The 26,222-nt window shown below is 35.9% G+C and overlaps 4 protein-coding genes across 4 annotated transcripts; all 4 read left to right on the forward strand.

The window, feature by feature from the left end:
• The first annotated feature begins 3,349 nt into the window (after positions 1 to 3,349).
• On the forward strand, positions 3,350 to 11,839 carry LOC148913307 (schlafen family member 9-like). The gene is made up of 8 exons (XM_089026042.1): positions 3,350 to 3,676; positions 3,759 to 3,885; positions 5,188 to 5,257; positions 6,302 to 6,330; positions 6,501 to 7,670; positions 9,135 to 9,239; positions 9,674 to 10,409; positions 10,969 to 11,839. Exons 3-8 carry the CDS (start codon positions 5,232 to 5,234, stop codon positions 11,837 to 11,839), a joined length of 2,937 nt encoding a protein of 978 aa, XP_088882168.1. The 5' UTR covers positions 3,350 to 3,676; positions 3,759 to 3,885; positions 5,188 to 5,231.
• Positions 11,840 to 17,073: 5,234 nt separating this feature from the next.
• LOC148913308 (uncharacterized) lies at positions 17,074 to 20,196 on the forward strand. Its single transcript, XM_089039556.1, has 5 exons — positions 17,074 to 17,278; positions 17,361 to 17,486; positions 18,507 to 18,603; positions 18,753 to 18,781; positions 19,619 to 20,196. The coding sequence occupies exons 3-5, from the start codon at positions 18,584 to 18,586 to the stop codon at positions 20,194 to 20,196; spliced, it is 627 nt and encodes a 208-aa protein (XP_088895682.1). The 5' UTR covers positions 17,074 to 17,278; positions 17,361 to 17,486; positions 18,507 to 18,583.
• A 2-nt stretch (positions 20,197 to 20,198) lies between these two features.
• LOC148913309 (uncharacterized) lies at positions 20,199 to 22,630 on the forward strand. The gene is made up of 3 exons (XM_089039513.1): positions 20,199 to 20,745; positions 21,228 to 21,330; positions 22,515 to 22,630. The coding sequence occupies exons 1-2, from the start codon at positions 20,199 to 20,201 to the stop codon at positions 21,317 to 21,319; spliced, it is 639 nt and encodes a 212-aa protein (XP_088895639.1). The 3' UTR covers positions 21,320 to 21,330; positions 22,515 to 22,630.
• LOC148913310 (schlafen family member 5-like) lies at positions 22,445 to 25,800 on the forward strand. The gene is made up of 2 exons (XM_089026043.1): positions 22,445 to 23,244; positions 24,667 to 25,800. Exons 1-2 carry the CDS (start codon positions 22,445 to 22,447, stop codon positions 25,556 to 25,558), a joined length of 1,692 nt encoding a protein of 563 aa, XP_088882169.1. The 3' UTR covers positions 25,559 to 25,800.
• Positions 25,801 to 26,222: the final 422 nt, after the last annotated feature.

The following is a 26,222-nucleotide window of genomic DNA, read 5'->3' on the forward strand; positions in this document are numbered from 1 at the left end:
CATTTTGGCAAAGGGTCTATTATTGCACCTATCAAAGTTTTGTTTTTGTTATTCATTGGGTTGTTATGTGCAACATTGCATGCACCAAAGCAATGGCATAGTGTTCCCACCTCTGTACCTTTTGTGTGCAATGTTATAGAGGTAGATTCACGGTATACAGCCTCATGATTAATAAAATTGTGTGCTTCTGCTTTTGCGATTCAATGCAGTAGCTAAATATTATTGTTATAAGGGTTGAAATAGGAGTCGGAAGAAAAAAGAAACCTTCTGTCAGTACATAGTAATAGTAAGTACATAGAGGTAGACCCAGAAGTCAAACTGGGTCATTATGATGGGCCAGGAATTGACGTTCTTGTGCCCAATCGATCAAATACCAATTGCTCAATGCAATCGCATTTGACATATATTCTTATTTCTGAACTACACAAGTTAATTATTAAAGATGGGCACCATCTAAATGATATCACAGTGCTATTTAGTAATTCTAAGCAAAAAGACCTTTATCAAAACTTGTTTGTGAAAAGCAAAAAATTCAGTTGTCCCGTAAGAAATGGGGAAGAAGTATTGGGGCATGGTGTTGTCTTTGACACTATACGATGCTATTGTGGGGTAGATGCTAACATTGTTATTGGATTTTGTCCAGAATATTATACTTCACATTTTCAAAACAATAATGCTTTAATGACAGCTTTGTGTAGCAGGACAAAATTGAAATTAATTTTGATCTTAAAAAATGAAGAAGAAGCTGGGTGCTTTGGTTTGGATCAAGCAGAGCTTAAATTGTCCCATTTAGAAATATAAGGGGAGTTAGTAATTTTTCCATGCAATAAATAATTTTAGGATAGCCAACAAGTAGAGAACTATAATAGTCCCATTTCTCATTCTGTAAATACCGCTGTGTTTTAAGACTGAAGACTCATCCCTGCAGGCTTAGCCTCACTTAAGAGCAAATCATTTGCAAATGTCAACTTTAATGTAAAGAATGTGCAGCTTGAACAATACCAATGTTTTGAAATCCCACGGACTTTTAATGGTATCTGTGAATAGCTGACTTATAAACCAGCCTAAGCCTGTGCAAATGAGTCTGTAGTCTTCAAAAACAGTGGTATGCATTGAATTAATGTGAAACTGGTGAATTATCTGTATTAGGGTCCATCATAAATCCTGCATTCTGATTGGCTAAACTATGAAACTATGATGGGTCTATAGAGGCATTGCACCATCAGTAAACACTTTGTTCAAATTGGTCACTTATTTTGATTCAGTGTATAGCAGTAGTAATAATTCTGCTAATGGTAATTACTGGTAGTACCTGTTAACACAATGACTATATATAGTATCTAGTAGCAATACAGTAAAAACCTGTGTGTAAGAACCTAGGGATTTAAGAACCTTTAAGCAGAAATTTTGGATTTTGATACCCCAAAATATAAGAACCTGCTTTGCCAACCAAAATCACAAGGTTCTTATATAAAGGGTCACTATAAATAATGAATCAAAAACAATTTGAACAATAATGTTTGATTACATGGATGAGGTAAATTTCATCAATAGTTCATTAAATTAGGGCAAGCCCCTGGGCACATCCATAAAGGGACCAAACCAATGACGTTTCTTGATGTGACTGGTCATATATCGGTAGCTTTTCCTTAAGCTTTTCACTAAGTCTGTTTCTCTAGATGTCAGATATTATACTAGGTGTTATATATGTTTAGTTGCTATACATCTTATCTTTTTAATGTCGAAAATATGTATACTCTAGGTACCTATTTAAATAGAAATCCATTATTTAATCTAGATTTTAAAATGTCTTTGTAAAATTGTTGAGGAACAATAACTCTGTTACTAAATTATAAAAAGTGCATACCAAGAAAAAATGTTGAAAATCGTAGTTCTATGTTGAATGAGAATAAAGAAAGTATAAAACATGTGCGTGCTTTTTATTTTCAATTTATAATTTTTATTTATTTGTTTATTTATTTGTTTGTTTATTTACTTATGCTCTGATTTGTTTACATATTATTTATCTATTTATGTATCAATTTTTTTTCTTATCTGTTTATACATCAATCCCATTCCCAGTACACCAAATCCCATTCCCAGTACACCAAATCCTATTCCCAGTACACCAAATCCCATTCCCAGTACAATAAATCCTATTCCCAGTACACCAAATTCCATTCCAAGTATGCCAAATCCTAATCCCAGTACACCAAATCCCATTCCCAGTACACCAAATCCCATTCCCAGTACACCAAATCCCATTCCCAGTACGCCAAATCTGATTCCCAGTACACCAAATTCCATTCCCAGTACACCAAATCCCATTCCCAGTACGCCAATTCCTATTCCCAGTAAACCATATCCCATTTCTAGCACACCAAATCCCATTCCCAGTACACCAAATCCCATTCCCAGTACACCAAATCCCATTCCCAGTAAACCAAATTCCATTCCCAGTACACTAAATCCCATTCCCAGTACACTAAATCTGATTCCCAGTACACCAAATCCCATTCCCAGTACACCAAATCCCATTCCCAGTACACCAAATCCCATTCCCAGTACACCAAATCCCATTCCCAGTACACCAAATCCTATTCCCAGTACACTAAATCCTATTCCCAGTACACTAAATCCTATTCCCAGTACACCAAATCCCATTCCCAGTACACCAAATCCCATTCCCAGTACACCAAATCCCATTCCCAGTACACCAAATCCCATTCCCAGTAGGACAAAATATTAATGATGTGGACAGTCTTGTTGTTATTTCTTTCTCAAACCAAGCTGGGCTAGAACTTTCTGAATATTGGTATGGTTAAACTCTTAACATTATTTTAAGATTGATGCAGCTTTGTCGGTTGAAATTTGTTCTTTCTCCTAAAAACAAACAAACCTGGGCCCAGTTGTATAAAGGGTGGATAGCGCTATTCGAAGGATAAATCCTTCTCCAGTGAATATATATAAGTCGATGCTGTTATCCAATAAATTTATCCACTGCATAAGATTTATCCCTTGGATAGCACTATCCACCCTTCGTACAATTGGGTCCAGATAGTGATGTACACCCCTTGTACCACCAGGCACTGAAAATAAGATTTTGCAATCAATCAATTTTTGTTGTTGTTTTTTGCTTCCTGTTTATTTTTCCTGATTTTTCTTAATTTAAAATAAAGAGGAAAGAAAGAAAGAAAGAAAGAGAGAGAGAGAAAGAAAGGAAGAAAGAAGAAGAAGAGAGAGAGAGAAGAAGAGAAAGGAAGGAAGGAAGGAAGGAGAAAGAAAGAGATAAAGAAAGAGATGAAAGGAAGGAGGAAGGAAAGAAAGAGAAGAAAGAAAGAGAAAGAAAGAGAGAAAGGAAGGAAGGAAGGAAGAAAGAAAGAGAGAAGAAAGGAACTAAACCCCCTGATACATGTTGTCTCGAAACCAAGACAATATTCTCTTAAAAAACCACATGATTTCTTACTAAATGCCAAAAGGTAAAGGTAGACGGCTCTGAAGAAAAGTAAGAAAGTTTTATGTTTATTAAAATTGGGCTGCCTGTGGTAAGACGGCGTGGTAAGAGTAGGTCCTGGGTATGAGAAGGCAGACGCGGGAAAAGACAGAAGAAGAAGAGACGCGCGAAAGTGAAAAGCTATTGAAGAAAGGAAAGGTAAAGAAGCTGCTTTAATGCTTGGTAAGCCCTTTGATTCTTCACTTTTTATTACGAAAAGGGCATGTTAAGTTAATTTTGAGTTTTTTTGTCTATTAAATACCAGAATGTGTGAAAATATTGGAGCGTAAAAGAATTCCTGGAAAAAGCGAGTCGATCGAGCGAGGAAGGAAGGCAAGCGAGAAGCTGGAACAACGACAAAGACTCAGACAAACTTAGGATTTAAATCGATGGTAAGGACTCAAAATTTATAAGAATGATGTAAAAATGTCAATTTAAGTTGATATTTAAGTTTATTAACCTTTTAAAAGCATAATTTTTCCAAAATTTGGTGTGGAATAAGATAAGACGAGGGTGCTGTCGAATGACCGCGTCTACATCAAATTTCAAGCCCTTTTCAAATTTAAGTAAATATTTAAGTTTTTTAACCTTTTAAAAGCATAATTTGTGCAAAATGTATTAAGAATAAGATAAATAAGATAAGAATAACCGCAACTAGATCAAATTTCAAGCCCTTCTCGTCAACGTTTGTTCAAACCATGCATTCCTTATTTAACAGATCAAAAACAGTTTTCCGTGTTTGATACTCTGATCAAAACACGCGGGATGTTGGGAGAACACTCGAGAAGCTGGAAACCACTCCGCTACGCGTCGTGGTTTCCTACGCTCCTCTCGTGTTCTCCCAACATCCCGCGTGTTTCGATCAGAGTATCAAACACAGAAAACTGTTTTTGATTTGTTTTATAAAATAACAAACGCGCGAAAAGATCGAAAAAAAGCAAAGTCTAAGTAAATTCTCCATACGTGCCGTCTTATTCAAACTGACCAATGAGCGCGCGCGATAGATTAAAAATAAGGATAGTGTGTTTTGATACTCTCATCAAACATAGTTTTCGACCAATCATAGCGGGCGTAGTATCCCAATTATTTTATAAAGTGTGTTCTTGCTCAGTGTTGTATAGTATTAATTATATTGCTTCCTGGTTGATAAATTGCCGAAAATATCATTAATGCGAGCTCAACAATCGACAATCAAACATTTAAAATCTCATTTGCGTCATTATGCGACCCACACAACGACTAGGTTTATTCCGTCAATCAGATTCCCAACGGTTAAACTTTTCGTTTCTTTTTTTTTTTTTTTTTTGATTGATGTCACATAATTCGTCATACCGATTACAGACCATTTATAATTCCCTAGGGAATAAGATTATTTTTAGTTGTATCCATATAGAGGTTTTGCAACATCACATGCTCACCCCCATAATACAGCTTGGGCTACCTGTGGTTAGTTGGCAGAACAATAAAATCCCTTTGCTCTCAGGAATTAATTTCTTTGTTATGTCAAACAATGGTATTATTCCTGCCATCTAACATGGCTGCCGTCACATAGTGATGCAAAACCTCTATTCATGTGTCTTTTTTTTGTGCAACCTTTTTTTAAAAAAGAATAAATGAATGACAGGGATCCAGGATTGGACCAAAAGAAAATTGGTAGGCAACAACTTTGTCTCTATCTCTTTTTAATCCATCAGGTGGACTAATATCAGGAAGTCTAACTTGAAGAACTTGAGTGATCATGCTGGGAAATAAATCCTCAAAAAGGCAAGTTTATAATGTTAAATTTATAGTAATTATAATACAATGGAAATCCCTAGAGTGGGATAACATGTGTTGATAATCTTTAATGAGGGAAACCCACTCACTAGACGTGGTTTTCATATCTATAGTTTATAATACAATGGAAATCACTAGAGTGAGATAACATGTAGATTTTTTGAGATTTTTGTGTACCATGAAAGGATTAGACTGATTTCACATATTACTATAGCTGGAAATTTCTCGCGCGCTGATTGGCTTAGAACCATTGTTGATTAGAGGCTAGACCTGCTTGTGCTTACGACATCCATCACCCGCACTGAGTGAGCTGATGAAACAGCTTTTTCAAACTATTTACTTGTCTTTTTGTTCAATTTTTTCAACTTTGTTATGGTAAAAAACAAATCAAAGTCAGTTTTCTATGGGTCTGTACTGTAATTGAACATGAAATGACGTCAAAAATGATCCAAACTTTGCAGTGAAACTACTCGCTGCTCTCGTGGTTCCACTTGAATTTGGATCATTTTTGACGTCGTTTCATGTTCAATTATCATACAGACCCATAGAAAACTGACTTTGATTTGTTAAACTGACATGTTCTCTTTTGAGTGACTGTAATGCTTGTTGCAGTCTTTGCACCCTTCATGAAAAACTTGAGTTTAAATAGATCAACGTTCAACTTGGTGTATGCATCCAGTTTAGATAATATTCCAAGTTTGTAGTAGTAAACTTATATTTAATGTTTCTGCTCAATCATCTGCTTCAAAGTCCATTTTTTCTATCGAATGCTACTGAAATTGCATACTACTCAAGTCAATCTACTGATTTCCTGAAAAGTTCTAGCCAAATTACTAGGGTGTTCATCTTGTTATTATTAAAGCAGTTAATATGGATGCATGCAAATGAGATGCAAATGAGACAACAGCCATAAATGTGTCAACCGATAGCCTCACTTGTATGATTCTTAAAACAAAAGATTATCTCATTGCATGCTCAACTGTGATAACAGCTATTATTGAGTGATTAAGTTTTTTATATTTTGATTAACAGCTCAAAAAGACACAAGCATTTAAATTCAGGTAAGTGGGGCTTTAAATTCATTGTGCAACTACACTGTAAGAATTCTTTTCCAGAATGTTTTCCTTTAATCATATGGGTTATGATACATGTACTTATTGAAACCTATGCATTTAAAAGTGCATTTTTGATACTTCCTTAATATAAATAAATTTCATCATTATTATTTTAGAGCAAGCGTGTAAGCCAAGGAAACAGGAACGCAGAGATGGACATAACGCAAGTTTTACAGAGGATGTTACCTGCAACTCAGAGAATATGGAGACATCAGCCTCTTCAGAGGATATACCTTCTCAAAATGCCTCAGATCATCAAGAGAGCATAGACATATCAGAGAGTGATGACACTTCTACTTCCATATTAGATCACATACACCAATTATCTAACGTGGCTGAAAATATCATTGAAGTTGAAGTGGATTTCAATGAGAAAGTAGGAAAAAATGGGGTTAATCTCCATAAAACTGGAATTCCTGAAGTTTTGAATGCTGAATTTGCCTTACGCAACACTAATGGTGGAGTTGTCAAACTGAAAATGAAAACCCAATTGTCACCAGAAAATAAGATTACGAAAATTGGTGAGTGGGAATTAAATCTAAATGAAAAAAGAGACAAAAGATTAAAAATACTGGGACAAAAGGAGAACCTTGCTGAGATTATTGATTTCAATTCTGAAGATTTGCTAATATATGTGAAGAAATCTGCAATTATCCTAACAGATAATTCTAACCTCTTTGTGAGAAATGGATCACAGAAAAAGGAGCTTCAAAGCTATTTTGAAATTCAAAATTTGTTAGTAAAGAATGATAAGACAAGATGTTGCTGTACTAATGGTTGCACAATGAAATCATTTGTCCAAGGACAACAACTGCCTTTTGGGGAATGTACAACAGTAGAATATAAAGAACTCACCACTAGAAAGCTTCCAGACAAGTTGCGTCAGGAGTTGAAAGATTATGTTGTGCAATTTGCCAACACTTGTGGTGGTTATGTGTACTTTGGCATATCAGATGCTGCCATTATCAAGGGACAACAAGTAAATGAGGAAGAGATGCGTGCTATTGAACACAAAGTTAAGTGCTGTATGGAATCCAAGATCTGGATCAATAAATTTGGCGAGAGGGAAACACCTGAGCATGGTAATCATTATGAGGTCACCTTCTTCCCAGTCAACGGAGCAGATGAGCATACCTTTGTGATTCAAGTTCATATCTGCCGGTATGCTGGTACAGTGTTTCTTAAGGAACCTGAGTGTAAAGTAGTTGATGACAACAACCAGATTGTCAATATGGGCTTTGAAAGGTGGTTAGCATCATTTCTCAAGTCAGTCAAAACTGTCAAAGGTAAGGCCCTCAGGTGTCTGTCCCAATGCTATCATACAGTCATTGTCTCCATCTTTCCTGGGTACATGTCGTATCCTATTATGTCTTATTTCACAGAGGATCAGCACTCATATTTTTCCAACTTTTTTATTTAAGAAATGTGTTTTTGTCACTCCGTAAAGATCTATATGTTAAGTGTATGCTACATTGAGTGTATAAGCAGATTCAGTGTTCTTACCAGGCCGCGCCATTGCGGGATTCGCACCTAAAAAACAGAAATGGCGCACAAATGTCAACTCTATGCGCCCCCAAAGGTGCATGAATAATTTAAAAGATACTTCCTGATAGTTTTAAAAGATTTATAGTACTTTTGAAATAATAAAAGTCGCATTATATTGTCAATAAACAAGGTGAAAGTCCACATGAAACGACACGAATCGAACATAGCCGCCACCTTGTATTTAACTCGCCAAGAGGTCCAGGACTAGTCTGTGTTAACTGACCTTGTTTATTGAAGGCTCAAGTATGGCTGCCCAGTGAAATTTTATTGTTTTGTTGTTACTAATAAAAGCATTATTCTTTGTTTTAAGATTTTGGAAATGGCCCATACAGTTTTCTAAATGGCCCCTTAAATTTCAGATTGGTGGGCCCTTTGACCCCCTGAAAGAAATTCCTGGTCAGAACACTGCAGATTAAAAAATCTGCCTCAGTTGAGTTCTCGCCAATCTCGTACCCAGAGCCCTTATTTCTTACTGCGCATGCTCGACGAAATAATTGGGCTCTGGAAAACTCCAATATTTCCTGTCCTGTGATTGGTTCTCGAGAACAAAGGAAGATACCAGAAGTAAAAATTACAGTACTAGGGAAAATAAACAAGATGGCGTCTCGAATTAAGTACACCAAAAAAGCCTGTAGGGCCGGATTTTTCAAAGTTTTGCCGGTTTTGTAATGGAAATTGTATTGATATCCATCCAATAGATATTTTCGGAGTTAATTTAACTGAAAACCATCTTCAAAACCTAATTTTCCAAGCGCAAATTCACATGCTCGTTGAACATCGTCCGCCATTTTGAATTTACCTAGTCTGTCATAATGCGCATGTGCGAGAAACCCAGAATCTGGGTCTTCCAGTTTGGAGTTTTCCAGAGCCCAATTATTTTGTCGAGCATGCGCAGTAAGAAATAAGGGCTCTGGGTACGAGATTGAGTTCTTGCAGGACTCAAACCACTGACCTCTCATTTGCTAGACGAGATCTCAACTGCTCGGCCACTGAGGCTTTACGGGAGAAGGTCGTGTTAGATCTATATTTTAATCAAATCCACGCGTGATCTTTCACCCAACTTTTTTATTTGTTAACTTCTCCTGCCATCTGATTCAAATTATCATTTGCTCATACATTTGCTTTTCTAAACTGTGTTTAAAGTCTGACTCAACTTAATTATATTTTAATCACGTTACAATAATTGTAATTTTTCTATATTCCAGGTAACAGTGTTTACCAAGACAGATTTAAAGAGAGAAAATGTGGAACTTCCACATACTATTCTGTAAAGGACACTGTTGAAAAGTTTGTTGCAGGAGTGACATCAGGTAAGTAAAAAACAATTATATTAAAAAAGTTATTCAAAGATCCTTTATACTGATACCAGAAAGTCTTTCACCCTTTAGCTTAAAGGGCTTATATGTTATGGTTGTTACAGCTATAAAGTAGTTTTTCTCACAATAGAGTGGTTTTCATAAACCCGTGAAATACGCTTTAGTGTATTACGCTTTATCACACTCTGATTTTATTGTTTTCTATTATATCTTTTTGACTAGTAAACTTTAATTAGTACACTTTGTTTCACTAGTTAATGAAGACCGCTTTACCAATTATGCACTCAGTCATTACCAAAAATAAGAAATTTCCTCATATAAACCTGCCTCTGGCTTATATTTAGCCATTCTCCCTCAGCAAAATTGATTTCAAAAAGAGAAAATTCAGCCATAAAACATATTTTAATCTGCTCCTTTCATATTTTCAGCACCTCCAGGGCAGCTGAAACTGCATCCTACCCATGCTGTTGATTGGATCCAAGATCCAGCCTTATATAAATTAGTTGACACAATAGAAATATTCCAGGAAAACCAGCCGCAGTCTGGGATAGCATATATCGAAAGGTGCTGGGAGGTCAACTTAGGTCTTCCCAGCACAAAGCCAGATGATGTCATCTGTGATGTTTTGATTTGTAGTCCACAAATGCCTCTTGTTTTTGTGTCTCTGACACAATCAGACATTCCTAGTGAGGCCAGCTCCTCTTACAACAGGAAAGTGGCTGCAAAGCTGAAGGCTACACTTGTCCATGATGCTGACTGTCTGGAAACATTCTATGTGAAGCCTGTGGTTATTTCACACAAGCAGTTAAAAGTTGAGGATATGTCTTTGATTTACTCAGAGAGCCCTCTCTATCCTGAAACCTATAAAATGCATAATGACAAGTATCAGAAGGTGTTAGAAGCTCTTGTGCTGGTTTTGGCCAGGGCAAATGTGATGGCTTCTCATGTTGTTGGCCAAGGTATATTCAATTTGCTGACCTTCGAGCAGTATAATATCCTTCATGAGTTCTATGAGGAAAGTCCAAAAGTGAAGATCACAGGGCCTCCTGGTAGTGGCAAGACAGTCCTAGCCCTTGAAAGAATCCATCGTCTTAGGAATAACGGCTGCTGTTATAATGAAGTATTGTTTCTGTGCTCAAACTTACCCCTGAAAGCCAGAGTGGAGTAAGTTTTAATTATTGTTGTTTATTAAATCATCTTAAACGGGCACTTGGACGAAAATCGCTCCAAAATGAAAACTCTTTCATTTGAGCTGGAACTTTGCTGAAATAATCTTTGATACATTAATAATCACTCACTGAAATGTCTTTCTTATAGTCGAAACATGTGGAAAATGTTGTGCTAAATTGTATTATAATCTATTGAAACATATTTCAGTCAATATGACTTTTCTGCAAATCCGCTACACATTCACTTTAATGTCCCATATTCATTAATTATAATGCTTGTGAAGATAAAATACATGTTCTTTTCATTGACACTCGTAATGATATACTAAGACTCCTAATTGGCTGTGTTTGGCAAATAGACAGGGGAATGACATAACTGGGTGGCTATAAAATATGAAGTCTGACCAGAACACTCCCTCCTTGCTAAGTTCAAGCTGTGTGATGGCGGAGAACAGCCCACACAGTGACTTAAACTTAAGATTTGAAATAAGCTGGTTAGGTTTTTAGTATGCTATTTGCAACAGTTAACATTTTTAAATTTAAAATTTTTTTAGGAACATGAAGACTCTTGATGGGCAGCGATTATGTATTGTGATGACCTACTACGAGATGGATTGTCTTGTCCAATCAGATGTACGTTTCAACATTGAACTAGGCAATGTTAAACATATCTTGGCCGACGAAGCGCAAAACTTTCAAGATAAAGAGGGTGATCCTCTTGATACTCTTGCCGGTTGGTCCAAGTTACACGCTCTATGTGACAACAGAGAAGATTCTAGTTTCTGGGTTTTTTTTGACCTTGCCCAGAAAATTAACAACAAGAGGTCAGTGAACTTGTGGAGATTCCCTAAGAAAGAGTTAAAAACGGTTATTCGCCAAACCGGTAATGTACATAGGTTCATTACTAGTAAGTACATGAGGGTAGACCCACAAGTCAAACTGGGTCATGACTTTGATGGGCCAGGAATTGACGTTCTTGTGCCCAATCAAACAAATGCCAATTTGTCAATGCAATCGCATTTGACATATATTCTTATTTCTGAACTACACAAGTTAATTATTAAAGATGGGCACCATCTAAATGATATCACAGTGCTCTTTAATGATCGTACGCAAAAAGAGCTTTATGAAAAATTGTTCGTACGAATGACAAAAGACAGTTGTCCCGTAAGAAATGGGGAAGAAGTATTAGGGCATGGTGTTGTCTTTGACACTATACGACGCTATTGTGGGGTGGATGATAACATAGTTATTGGTTTTTCTCCTAAATATTATAAATCAGGTTTTCAGAACAATCGTCATTTAATGACAGCTTTGTGTAGCAGGACAAAAATGAAATTGATTTTGATCTTGGAAAATAAAGAAGAAGCTGGGTGCTTTGGTTTGGATCAAGCAGAGCTTAAATTGTCCCATTTAGAAATATAAGGGGAGTTAGTAATTTTTCCAGGCAATAAATAATTTTATGATAGCCCACAAGTAGAGAACTATAATAGTCCCATTTCTCATTCTGTAAATACCGCTGTGTTTTAAGACTGAAGACTCATCCCTGCAGGCTTAGCCTCACTTAAGAGCAAATCATTTGCAAATGTCAACTTTAATGTAAAGAATGTGCAGCTTGAACAATACCAATGTTTTGAAATCCCACGGACTTTTAATGGTATCTGTGAATAGCTGACTTATAAACCAGCCTAAGCCTGTGCAAATGAGTCTGTAGTCTTCAAAAACAGTGGTATGCATTGAATTAATGTGAAACTGGTGAATTATCTGTATTAGGGTCTATCATAAATCCTGCATTCTGATTGGCTAAACTATGAAACTATGATGGGTCTATAGAGGCATTGCACCATCAGTAAACACCTTGTTCAAATTGGTCACCATATTTCTATTAAGTGTATAGCAGTAGTAAAAATTCTGTTAGTGGAAGAACTGAAGCACCATTAACACTAAAGTATCTAGCTAGTAGCAATATTAAGTTTTTTATAATTAATCTAACATATAATCGTTCAATTAAGGTGGCTCGACCCCCTCACGCTTGACCGCTACCTTCCACTTTTGGAATGCTAGTGCATAAACGTCTTTTATCCGATTGCAAATCTTTTTTGCACATAAGTCACATAAAGATTTAATTAATGTTTGATGCAGTTTTTTATGAGATCGGACGTCATAACACGTTGATTTCGTTTAGAAAATAATTTTAGCCTTGCAGAGCGTTCAACACTAAAATGCTTCGTACCACATAATTATATACTGGATGCCTCCATTTGTGGGGATTTTTGAAAAAATCTATCTAGCTAATTATGAGATATTTGAGATTATTTAAATATAGTGCATAATCTACTTCAAAACTAAACAAAATGGATTTCATACGGCCGAAATTAATATTTCAGAGCTATATATTCACAAAAGTCATTGCTCATTTAGTTTTACTCTGTATCTAGTTTTAAAAGGAACATTTTGAAGGTAATCGACTTATGCGATTTTGTGAAAACGTATAGTGCAGAAGACGGGGTAAACATTTGATGCGCACTTTTCATCGCAGTTTTCTAGTCAATCTTACTAGATCTTCCATTATTCTAAAATTCGCTGATCATTTCTCTCAAAATTACGTCAGGATACAAATTTGAACTTAAACTAATATTACACAAAATTGCAAGACTATTGAACTCATTTAAAGCGATCTAAAGCGAACGAGAAATACAGAAAACATTGATCGTTTCCCAACGATTTGATGCTCTGGGAATTCTATTGTTTGCTAATGATCATAACATCAAATTCTTTCGCACCATGCACGGTCTGATCTCGCTTGGCTGCTTTCCGATTTACTCCCGAAGTATGGTTCTTTATCTAAACTCAAAGGTCTTGCTCGCTTCTTTCTTGAAGTTTTAATTTGAGGGATGTTCGCCGATTCTATTCAATCACACTGACAAAGTACATCATGACAAACGTCCCACGTTTGAATAAAAAAAACAACTGTTTGTTACCAAACTTCAGGGGTAAATCGGAAAGCAGCCAAGCGAGATCAGACCGTGCATGGTGCGAAAGAATTTGATGTTATGATCATTAGCAAACAATAGAATTCCCAGAGCATCAAATCGTTGGGAAACGATCAATGTTTTCTGTATTTCTCGTTCGCTTTAGATCGCTTTAAATGAGTTCAATAGTCTTGCAATTTTGTGTAATATTAGTTTACGTTCAAATTTGTATCCTGACGTAATTTTGAGAGAAATGATCAGCGAATTTTAGAATAATGGAAGATCTAGTAAGATTGACTAGAAAACTGCGATGAAAAGTGCGCATCAAATGTTTACCCCGTCTTCTGCACTATACGTTTTCACAAAATCGCATAAGTCGATTACCTTCAAAATGTTCCTTTTAAAACTAGATACAGAGTAAAACTAAATGAGCAATGACTTTTGTGAATATATAGCTCTGAAATATTAATTTCAGCCGTATGAAATCCATTGTTTAGTTTTGAAGTAGATTATGCACTATATTTAAATAATCTCAAATATCTCATTATTAGCTAGATAGATTTTTTCAAAAATCCCCACAAATGGAGGCATCCAGTATATAATTATGTGGTACGAAGCATTTTAGTGTTGAACGCTCTGCAAGGCTAAATTTATTTTCTAAACGAAAACAAATATTTCATCATAATCACGTGTTATGACGTCCGATCTCGCTAAAAATTGCATCAAATATTAATTAAATCTTTATGTGACTTATGTGCAAAAAAGATTTGCAATCGGATAAAAGACGTTTATGCACTAGCGTTCCAAAAGTGGAAGGTAGCGGTCAAGCGTGAGGGGGTCGAGCCACCTTAAAATAACTATGAATTGAGTAAGAGGTTAGGATTGCGTAATTTGAAATACTTTTAAGATTAATAAGATCAAAAAACCTTATTGTGATTAGAGAAAAAATTAATTTACTGCAAAATTCCTTGTAGCACATAACTCATTTTTTCAAACTGAAGTTAGATTTACATAAATCCTACTTTACCACACAATTGGGTTATCATCATGGTCTCTCACATAGACCTTTCTTGAGGTCAACAAACAGAGTGGATCCTGGTCTAATTTGGGTACAAATTACCCTGCTGGCAGAGTCAGTCCCTTTTATTTCCCCTGAGTAAGAGCAATACAAAGGGAGACTCGCCAGCAGGGTAGGTACAAATAACACTGCATAAATGGGTATGATGAACAAAAAATAATTGTATTGATTTCGAAGTTAAAACAATGCAGCATGCTTTATTGCTATTTAAGACGACAAGTCTGACCAAGGAGGAAAATAAATATCCCACTTCTGTAAAAGATAAATGAGCATGATATATACAAGAAATTTGGCAGTAAATCTTTCAAGAGTTAAGTTTCTTAAGGTCACAACTTAGATATTAAATATATTATAATATAGCTATAAAAGGAATCAGAAATGAAATATTGTAAAATGTTAGTGAAAAAGAATTTCCAGGTAGGAGGTATTTTACTTAGTAATATTACAGCTATTTCAAAAAAGGTTGGTGAATGTGCATGTTGCATGTTGTATTCCCAAGCCCAAAATGCACTATGGGGAATGTTATTCCAATCAGTGAAAGGTCACATTGATATGGAATTTTCTTACATTTTTTCTGCATGTCTTTTGCATTATATTGTCTTCTGTGACATTAAAATATATGATTATACTACATTTCAAAGTTGATAAACAATATCGAACCTGCAACAAAATGGTAATGAACCTTTTTAAAAACCAATGATTGTATACAGCTATTGTGCTAGAAGTTTTCAATCATATTTAGGATCCCAAATTTTTGGTTAGTTGCATCTTTTTTAAAAAACATTTAAATATATGAGACACAGAGTTATTTACATGTATGAAGAGACACACTAAGTGTGTTTCTGTAGATGCCAGATATTATACTAGGTGTTATATATGTTTAGGTGCTAGGTGCTATACATTTTATCTTTAAAATGTGGAAAATATGTATACTCTAGGTACCTGTTATAATAGAAATCCATTATTTACTCTAGGTTTTTAAAAAGTCTTTGTAAAATTGTTGAGGAACAATAACCCTGTAACTAAATTATAAAAAGTGCATGCCAAGAAAAAATGTGGATATGGTTTTTAAAAAGTCTTTGTAAAATTGTTGAGGAACAATAACCCTGTAACTAAATTATAAAAAGTGCATGCCAAGAAAAAATGTGGATATGGTTTTTAAAAAGTCTTTGTAAAATTGTTGAGGAACAATAACCCTGTAACTAAATTATAAAAAGTGCATGCCAAGAAAAATTGTTGAAAATTGTAGTACCATGTTATGAGAATAAAGAAAGTATAAAACATGTGCGTCCTTTTTATTTTCAATTTATAATTTTTATTTATTTGTTTATTTATTTATTTATGTTCTGATTTGTTTACATATTATTTATCTATTTATGTATCTAGTTTTTTTCTTATCTGTTTATACATCAATCCCATTCCCAGTACACCAAATCCCATTCCCAGTACACCAAATTGCATTCCCAGTACACCAAATCCCATTCCCAGTACACCAAATCCCATTCCCAGTACACCAAATCCTATTCCCAGTACTCCAAATCCCATTCCCAGTACACCAAATTCCATTCCAAGTATACCAAATCCTAATCCCAGTACACCAAATCCTATTCCCAGTACTCCAAATTCCATTCCCAGTACACCAAATCCCATTCCCAGTACACCAAATCCCATTCCCAGTACACCAAATCCCATTGTCAGTGCACAAAATCCCATTCCCAGTACACAAAATCCCATTTCCAGTACACCAAATCCCATTCCTAGTACACCAATTCCTATTCCCAGTACACCAAATCCTATTTCTAGCACACCAAATCCTATTCCCAGTACACCAAATTGCATTCCCAGTAGACCAAATCCTATTCCCAGTATGACAAAATATTAATGATGTGGACTTATTGTTGTTTCTTTCTCAAACCAAACTGGGCTAGAACTTTCTGAATATTGGTATTGTTAAACTATTAATATTATTTGAAGATTTATGCAGCTTTGTCGGTTGAAATTTGTTCTTTTTCCTAAAAACAAACAAACCTGGACCCAGTTGTATAAAGGGTGGATAGTGCTATTCGAAGGATAAATCCTTCTCCAGTGAATAAGTCTATGCTGTTATCCAATAAATTTATCCACTGCATAAGATTTATCCCTTGGATAGCACTATCCACCCTTAGTACAATTGGGCCCAGATAGTGATGTACACCCCTTGTACCACCAGGCACTGAAATTATAATTTTGCAATCAATCCATTTTTGTTGTTGTTTTTTGTTTCCTGTTTATTTTTCCTGAATTTTCTTAATTTAAAATAAAGAGGAAAGAAAGAAAGAGAGAGAGAAAGAAAGGGAGAAAGAAAGGAAGAAAGAAAGGAAGAGAAAAAGGAAGAAAGAAAGAGAGAGAGAGAAAGAAAGAGAAAAGGAAGGAAGGAAGAGAGAGAGAGAGAAAGAAAGAGATAAAGAGAGAAAGGAAGGAAGAAAGAAAGAAAGAAAGAGAGAGAGACAGACAGAGAAAGAAAGGAAGAAAGAAAGAAAGAAAGAGAGAAAGGAAGGAAGAAAGAAAGAGAGAAGGAAGGAACTAAACCCCCTGAAACATGTTGTCTCGAAACCAAGACAAAAGGTAAAGGTAGACGGCTCTGAAGAAAAGTAGGAAAAGTTTTATGTTTATTAAAATTGGGCTGCCTGTGGTAAGACGGCGTGTTAAGTTGGCGCCGGAGAGTAGGGCCTGGGTACGAGAAGTCAGACGCGGGAAAAGACAGAAGAAGAAGAGACGCGCGAAAGTCAAAAGCTATTCAAGAAAGAAAAGGTGAAAAAGCTGCTTTAATGCATGGTAAGCCCTTTGATTCTTCACTTTTTATTATGAAAAGGGCATGTTAAGTTGATTTTGAGTTTTTTTGTCTATTAAATACCAGAATGTGTGAAAACATTGGAGCTTAAAGGATTCCTGGAAAAAGGGAGTCGATCGAGCGAAGAATAAAGACAAGAGAGGAGCTGAAACAACGACAAAGACTCAGACAAACTTAGGATTTAAATCGATGGTAAGGACTCGAAATTTATAAGAATGATGTGAAAATGTCAATTTAAGTTAGTATTTAAGTTTATCGTGCATAGAAAAGCAGAATTTGTATAAATTTTGCTGTAGAATATGTGGTGTTGCCCGGCGGGTGTACAAGAAGTCTCGCGGCTGTGTTTGTTCGAAAATGTTGATATGTGCGAGTTCAATTCAAATTTTAATTCTTATTGTAAAGTTTCCTTACGTTCTATTATTGTTAGTGTGTAACCTCTTCTCCATTTTATTCTTTTTTTCACAAATATACCGAAGTATTATTCAAATACTTTTACTTTTGGGGTTAAAGATAACTACTCTAGTCTACTAGTCTTGATTCAGAATGGCGCCAAACTTAAGCTTACATTATCAAATTGCAACGGCCGTGACGGCCACTGGTTGATCTTGGGAATACGATATCTTGAGTCAAAATTCCTCACCTTTAGTTTACTGGGTTGTTACTGGAAAGAAAGAAAAACTAGGTAATTTTGTATTCAGTCAGGGAAATTCTAAAATTCTAAAATTTGAAAATGCTGACGAACCTTTTTGCAAAGCATTTTATTTTTGCCTGGAATCTTGACTTTGAGTGGTCAAGAAATATGTCCCAAGGAACTTGCTGCTGATGCTCAACACAAATAAAAATCATTTCAGGGCAGAAATATTGGAATTTAGCCTGATGAGGGGGTGGGGGGGAGGGCTGAATAACCCAGAAAAAAACCTCAAAATAGAGACCCCACAAACTCTAGATGGAACTCAAACTTTTAACCTGATACTACAGAGATGAGAAGCAAGTGCACTGTTACTTATTAAAACCACTCTTGATTTCTATATTGTTTATAAAATCTATCACAGTCAAGAAGAGGATTTAACTATTTTAACTTCATGTAGAATCATGCAGTACCCAATGTACTGTAAGAATTACTAGGAGTAATATGAATTTTAATGCCCAGCTGGGATATACAGTCAAGCATAGACACTGAGAATGTTAATACATACTGTATTTTACAAACAGAAATGAAGTCTGTGCCAGCCAAGACAGTTGATTGTTATTAGAGGGCTTTTTCTGAACCAATTAAAGCTACTTTCACCATGTTAGGCAGTGGAAAAAGGCAAGTAATGAAATATTATATATATGTATTTACATTGATTTAAATGTTTCTGAAGATCCAGAATTGTGAAAAAAGAACGTAGGAAGTACAGTAAGGATTTTTAAAATTGGATCATTATATTAACTGATTTACTTCTGTTTACCCAATAGCAAAAAGAGGCATAGTGCTTCAAATGGAGGTATGTTGTGGATTATATGAAACCAATGAAATTTATAAGCACATAACTATTTAGAAACCACTCTTTACTGTAAGATACATCTATTTCAAAAACCATTGTCTGTTGGATATCTGAAATGGGCAATCTGAGACTAAACCAAATGTTTGCGCCTTTATGTTTTCCAGCTAAAATATGAAAAATCACATTCTTTAACTCAAAAGTCATGCATATTCCCATCTGAAAGAAAACTATGTTGTTTGGCTGTGAATGCATTACAATTTGCAGCATGCTACTGCGTCTCAGATTTCAGATCTACGACTGACCTTTTTTGAAATAGGGGTACGTACCTGGGGCTGTAGATATGAGAGAAGCATACTTAGGGGCTGCATTGAGGAGCTTACAGTATGTAATTTTTTGGGGGGGAGGGGAGGGGATACTAACTATTTCCTTTGGGGGTAGCCATCACATATAGAGGGTTTATGCAATAAATTTGCAGGGGGAGGCATGTAACTTTAAACTCAGAATAACACACACTCAATAGGTGTTTTCTTGCATTTTTATTGCTGCTCTAGAACTGGATCTCAGAGATTTATATTATCTCTGATGATCCTAAATTTTGTAGTCTTCTTTACAGCAGTCATAAGTATTGGTTCAAGATTCTCCTGGGCCCTCTTTAGCCAGGGGGATCTGGGAACCACACAAATGTAGCTATGAAGGAGCTATGAAGGAGACTAAACTTTTGTAGGCAAATGCATAAAAGAATTATTTTGTAGTAAGTCATTTAAACTGTAATAATGATCTTGAAAGTAAAAGGACCATAGATTTCAAATTTGTGTTCTTATTTAAAAATTGTCCTAGAAAATAGTAAGAAAAGTAAGAAGGCCCACAAGGATGAAAGTAAAGAAGCTGGAGACAGTTCAAGAGACAGTGATCTGCATCAACATGTTTCTATTTATGATGATGTGTTATCATTAGAGAGCGAATCTTACTATGAATCAATAGAATCAGCAAGTAGTACACCTTGCCGAGATGAGCTAGCCAAGCTGGCAGAAATTGTGATTGATTTTGATATCAATTTTAGTAAGGAAAGAAGCAAGAGAAAATTGGATGTGGGAGGAGTCCTAAAAGCAGAAATTGCACTCAGAAACACAAGTGGAGGAGTTATAAGAATTAACAGTACACAGAAAGCAGCAGTGAAAAATAGAGATGACTGGATGAAAGAATTGTACGAAAAACGAAAGACTTCACTTGGAGGTGAATGTGGTGAAAAAGATTCAATTGATGACATCTTACATATTGAAACCAAGGGTACCACGACTTACATATTTGTAAGGAAGTCATCAGTTACTATTCTAACTGATGATTCTCACCTTCGACGCGCAGTGAAGAAAGAAACTACAAAGTCTCTTTGTATTCCAGAATTTGTGAGCTGCTAAATATGAAGAAAAGAAGGTGTGTCTGTGCAAACAAACCAAAATTCCACACATTTCATTTGAATGAAACATTGTCTTATGAAACAATGACCGAGGAACACAAGCTGCTCAATCCCAACAGGAATGAAAACCTGGCTAATAACCTTTGTACAAAGCTAAGTGATAATGTAGTGGCATTTGCAAACACTCAGGGAGGGACAGTGTACTTCGGAATAGAAGATAAACATTCCTTCATCAAAGGACAAAAGATTGAAGATAACAAAGAGAAAGATAATATCTTACGTAGTATAGTTGAATGTATGGAACGAAAGCTTTGGGTTTTGGATTCTGGAGAAGAGGTTAAACCTAAAGCAGGTGAAGATTATCATATCAAGTTCTTCCCAGTAGATGGGGCTGGTGATGACACTTATGTCATAGCAGTCCATATCTGTGCTTTCCCTGGTACTGGTGTGTTTAAGCAGAAACCAGAATGCAGTGTACTGGATCGGGAAAACCAAATTGTCAATATGGAATTTAAGGAATGGCTTTCTCTACACAAGACTATTTCTGGAGGTAAGGCATACATTTAATTTTGAATTGCAATTAAAGGTCACTTTCCCTACCCTAAATGGCATTATGTAATATATTGGAAACAGTTAATACACCAGTGTGTGTCCTTATTAAAAGTGTGTGTTCAGGGTTATTATGTTATCAGCAGGGTTATTATATTATGAGCTGAAACTTTGCTTTCTTACCAATATCAAGGTGTTTGTGGACAAAACTTGCCCCCAGCACACCTCGTGTTTCCAGTGCTTGGGAAAAGCCTGACTCTTCTGGGTCTGGAGGGAAATAAGGAACTGTGGACAGTCTAAATTTATGGGGGTAATAATTTTGAAGTCTCAATAAATAAACATGGTGCTAGAACAAATAGATTTCTTGTATGAACCATCCCCACCAATATACAAACAAACTTACCCTTTTTCTTAATTTTCTTATTGATTATTCATATCTTTGATAGTTGTCATTAAGACGTTTTTGTGTGAATGTTTTGACAGGAGATGAAAATGACCAAAAGAAATTAAAGCGTCAAACGCGGGAGAACAGTCTATTACACTGTGAAAGACACCATCGAAGATATTTACAGTGATTTGATAGAAGGTATTTGAGCATACATGCTTCATATAAATACATATTAATTACAGGGTTCGTGCTACTCCTTAAACTCCTTGAATTTAATTCACGTTTTCAAGGGCACTTATAAAAGCTCTTGAATTTTATAATTTTAGCAAAACTCATTGAAAACTCCTTGGATTTTTGCTTTGATCATTACTTGCATGGTTCTGAAATAGATCTAGTCAGAAAGATTGGAAAATTTTAAAGTCGGCCATGTGCAACCACTGTGTAAAACCTTGTCATATTTAGCTGAACATACTCCTTGAAAATTCATTTTTAAGTCCTTGTATACTCCTTGAATAGTCCTTGAATTTTAAGTCGTTACCTCATCACGAACCCTGTAATTTTCAGAGAGTGGTATGCCAAATAATATCCCATGAGGCACTCATATTTTCAGTATACAAAAGAGCCTTCAGGTATGCTTGTATACAAGAAAATACAGGATCTGGCGATCTTAAATATTTTTTCCAGTATGGCATTCCATTAGATCTACACATAACAAAAAGGTTCATTAGATCTATTCGTGTTACCTTAGATACGTATCATATTTCATCTCGCTCACGTGCCTCATTAGTTTAGTTTACACAAGTCTTGATACGAACATGTAACAGCCGATTTGGCCGCGAATATTGTCGACTGTAGCGGCATATACGTTAGTAACACGCGAGTTGCCGGACTCGCACAGCAAATAACCACGGTTTTGTCACTATGATAGTTTATTCACTGAGAGGTCGACTGAAATACAATTATGAATAGCACAATGAATATAACAATTTGTAACACAAAGATTCCACTCAACACTTGGGAAATCTTGAGCAATGGAATGCAATACTATGGAATAGATCATTTGATTTGGTAACTGATGGGAAGGGATGTATACCACCAATGAACATTTGATCCACCTATTGTTAGGTTTAGATGTGATGTCAAATTAATAGACCTATTTCACTTTTCATTCTTTTGTTAATAAGACTTTTTGCTTTTTAATTTATCCATATTCTGTGTCATACCTTTGAGAATAAGATTATTCGTTTGAGTGTAATCCATATTTGTATCTTCTCATGCATAATCATTAAACAAAGAAATGATACTCTAGGGAATGACATGTGGTCTGAAATGGGAAAACATTACACCCGAGCTAAAGACATCTATTTGTTATTTTATTGCAGCTTCACCAGGGAGACTAAAGATCCAGCCAAAACATGCAATGAATCCAAGAAACAGAAGCTTGGAAACATTTATTCACTGTTTGAATAAGATGTTCAAACAAAATAAATGGGTAGGCATTACGTTCATTGAAAGATGTTGGGGAGTTGATATAGGGCTTCCAAACACAAAGCCAGCAGAGGTGATTTGCGACATTTTGGTTTGCTCTCCAAGCATTCCTCTTTTATTGGTTAGTCTATGTGAGGGAGAAGCTACCAGTAAAAGCTGCAAGTACAACAGAAAGGTAGCAACTAAGTTGAAGAGGATAATTGCCCAAGAAGGAGGGTGCATAGAGAAATTCTACGTTAAGCCTATCATCCTAGCATGCTCTGAAGAAGATGACATAGGCATACTAGATGAGATGATATCTCATGCATCTGTCTATCCCGAAGCCTACCAGATGTCTAATGAGAAATATCAGGCCATCATTAAAGCCCTAGTCCCTGTACTTGCCAGAGTGAATTCCTCAGCTAAAGGTGCTGTTGGTGAAGATCTCTTTCATTTGCTCACCAAAAAGCAATATGAGATTCTCTTTGAGAATTTTGAATCGCCAAAATTGATGATAACAGGCCCTCCTGGCAGTGGGAAAACTGTTTTGGCGATTGAACGTATTCATCGTCTACGAAGACAGGGCTTTTCTTCTAAAGAAGTTTTATTTGTGTGCTCAAATAAGGTGCTGGAGGCTGAAGTCAGGTATGATGTCCTGGAATCGTATAGAACCCTTTGCAGTACATCAGATGGCAGCTCAAGTTGGAGGAGATAGGTTTCCGATTCTCAGGAGATAAAAATTATTTTGTTTTGTCCTCCAAGTTGAGCTCCTTTGACGTCACATGCAAGGGGTATTTATATTTATTTTCAGTTTTTATTCTTCGTTTCTTTTTGCATATTCTTAATTAATCTCCCTGGATTTTTAGCTGAATATTTATTACACTTTAACCTTTAGATTTACAATACCATTTACCTAAAAACAATAGACCTATCTTAATTAAGAGACTTTATGCAGCTGAGCCTAGGCCCCTATTGAGATGAAAGCACCCAAACATTTATTTGAATTTAAACGATCTTTTGTGGAGTAAAAGGAAAGAAAAACCCTCTAATTAAGGGGAAAATATGACAACTCAACTCACACCAGATGCTGGATCCAAAGATTGAACCACACTATCATCCCTCTACCCTAATTCTTTGGTAATAATAAACTTTAACCATGCCACTCTCAAATGAAGGTAGAATGAAAGCAAAGCATTCATCTTAAGCTTTTAGCAAACAAGGAGAGATAAGAGGCAAGATCTCAATGAATATGTCACTTGCGTTTTATCAGAAAATCAAGGGTGGGGTAGCGGTAGTACACTTACCTCTAACCTCTGGGGTCTCTGGTTCTATTCCTGGACTAGCCATCAAAATGTGAGTCAAATAGTAGAGTTTGTTCGGTCTCTCCTTTGATTTGAGGGTTTTTTTGATTAACTTTAGAGACATTTAGAGTGTGGTGATGACCAGAATGTTCAAAATGTAAGAGGCCAAAATTTGTTGCTAATTCTTAGATCTTATTAGCCGAGCGGGAGGTCTGTACGGGATAATCGTGACCGAGGTCAAGATTATCCCGTACAGACCGACCAAGCTCGGTTGATAAGTTTTTTATTATATGACCACTTTTCATTGAAAAGGACAAAATGTTTTCGCCGTAAGATTAATATGCGATCGGACCGGTTAATACCGGAGAATCTAGACCAGTCCGCGATGCGATCTATCCAATCAGATTGCTCGATTTGCTAGTGTCCAGGCTCTAAGATTCACGGTCATATAATAAATTCATTTATGTAGAAGTAATGATAAAAAGGTAAATTATACAGCGTGAAAAGATGAAAAAACTTACTGACGTTTCGGACGGTAGTCCTTCGTTAGAGTAAAAGACTAGCGTCCGAAACGTCAATAAGTTTTTTAATCTTTTCACGGTGTATAATTTACCTTTTTATCCTTACTGTTTCGTTAGAAATACCGACGCAGCTCACACTAGTTTTTAGCTAGTTATATCTTCTTTTCATTTATGTAGAATGTGGTTTTGTTACCATTTCATGGTTTTCAAATATGAAACTAATTTTTTTGCCTTTCTTTTCTTAGGAACAAGAAAGTAAACATGAATGGTAAACCAGAGCCATTATGTTCAACATACAATTATTTTGGATTCATTTCTTGTCTGAGAAATAAACATGTTAATGCACTTGCTGGTGTGAAGCATATTGTGATTGACGAATGCCAAAATTTCAAGCAGAACCCACCCAACATTTCATTCGACTGGTGGGAGACATTAATGAATTGGTGTGATAACAGGAATCCTCCAAGTCTTTGGATATTTAGTGACTCCTCCCAGCAGATATTCAAAGAACCCTGTGTACTTGATAGTCTACCAGATGGTTTCTCCCAAAGAGCGCTGAATACCGTCATCAGGACCACTGGCAAAATACACAGATTCATTAGTGAAAGATTCATGAGGAAAGGCCCACTGATTCATCTTGGACATGATTTTGAAGGAGAGGACGTCGAAGTTCTGGTGCCAAAGCGACCATCAAGAGTGCACTTGGTATACATGTTGATTAACCTCCTTAAAGACATGGTTAATAAGGGAGTTGATCCAGACACCATTGGAGTTCTTTTTACAGATAGAGAGGAAAATGCTTTGTATCGACAATTATTTGATGAGCACACAAGGCATTGTCGAGTTAAGGATGGAAAGGATGTTTCTGAACATGGTATCATGTTTGACACTACACGCGTCTTCTCTGGGGCAGATAAAGACATCATCATTGGGTTCTGCCCCCACTTTGATCCTAAGTCAGGTTTCCAGGACAATGATGCTTTGATGATCTCGTTATGCAGTCGGGCAAAGCTCAAGCTCATATTGATCCTTAAGGACGAAAGGGTCGCACATTCTTTTGGATTGGTAGACTGCATGGAAGAAACAGATATCCAGTGGGAAAAGGGTGCTGTCATTGAGTTTGATAAGAAACGTTAAACAGTAAAAGAAGAGACATTAAAGTAGTAAGCCCTACAGGATAACGCCATGATTCGAAAGCCCTCATTAAATATATAAGAATGGCGTGTAATATTCTTTGACATCTCATTTCGTTCTGCAATCTGATTGGCTCTCAGCAATGCGATTTAATCACGAATCGCATCATTTTTGAGTTTTAAAGTTTTAAAGGTCTTTTAAACTAGCAAGAAATAAACTATAAATAGGTGTGAGCGATTTTTGATATTTCGAGTATTTCGTCTTTTATGCGGTAAAACGTCAAAAGACATTGAAATTTTTCGACGTTCCAACATTAAAATTTGATAACTTTTTAAAGAAATGAAAAGATCAAAAATCGCTCACACGCTTTTTGCAAAAGATTATTTGTAGATTATCTTTTGCTTACTCACAAAGTGAAGTTCTTTTGGCTATTTGCAGTCCTTACCTTACGCTATGCGTACGAGTTCAGAATAGAACTGTCAAGTATGGAACATGTAACCAACGATAAGTGAATGGGGCCATTGCCACACGATCAACGTGCTATATCTGTTGTAGAAATAAGGCGTGGTCCAGCCCTGACTTATCAGAGTTCTAACCAAATCTTTTATTCAGTAAATAATTTTAGTAGCTATTTATAGAAGTTGGTTCTGGTTAAAGTAGCCAATCG

Source organism: Actinia tenebrosa, unplaced genomic scaffold (assembly GCF_029948245.1).
Source record: "Actinia tenebrosa isolate PJP-AT-01 unplaced genomic scaffold, QUT_ActTen_1.0 PGA_scaffold0__85_contigs__length_37466705, whole genome shotgun sequence".
NCBI classification, from domain to species: Eukaryota; Metazoa; Cnidaria; class Anthozoa; order Actiniaria; family Actiniidae; genus Actinia; species Actinia tenebrosa.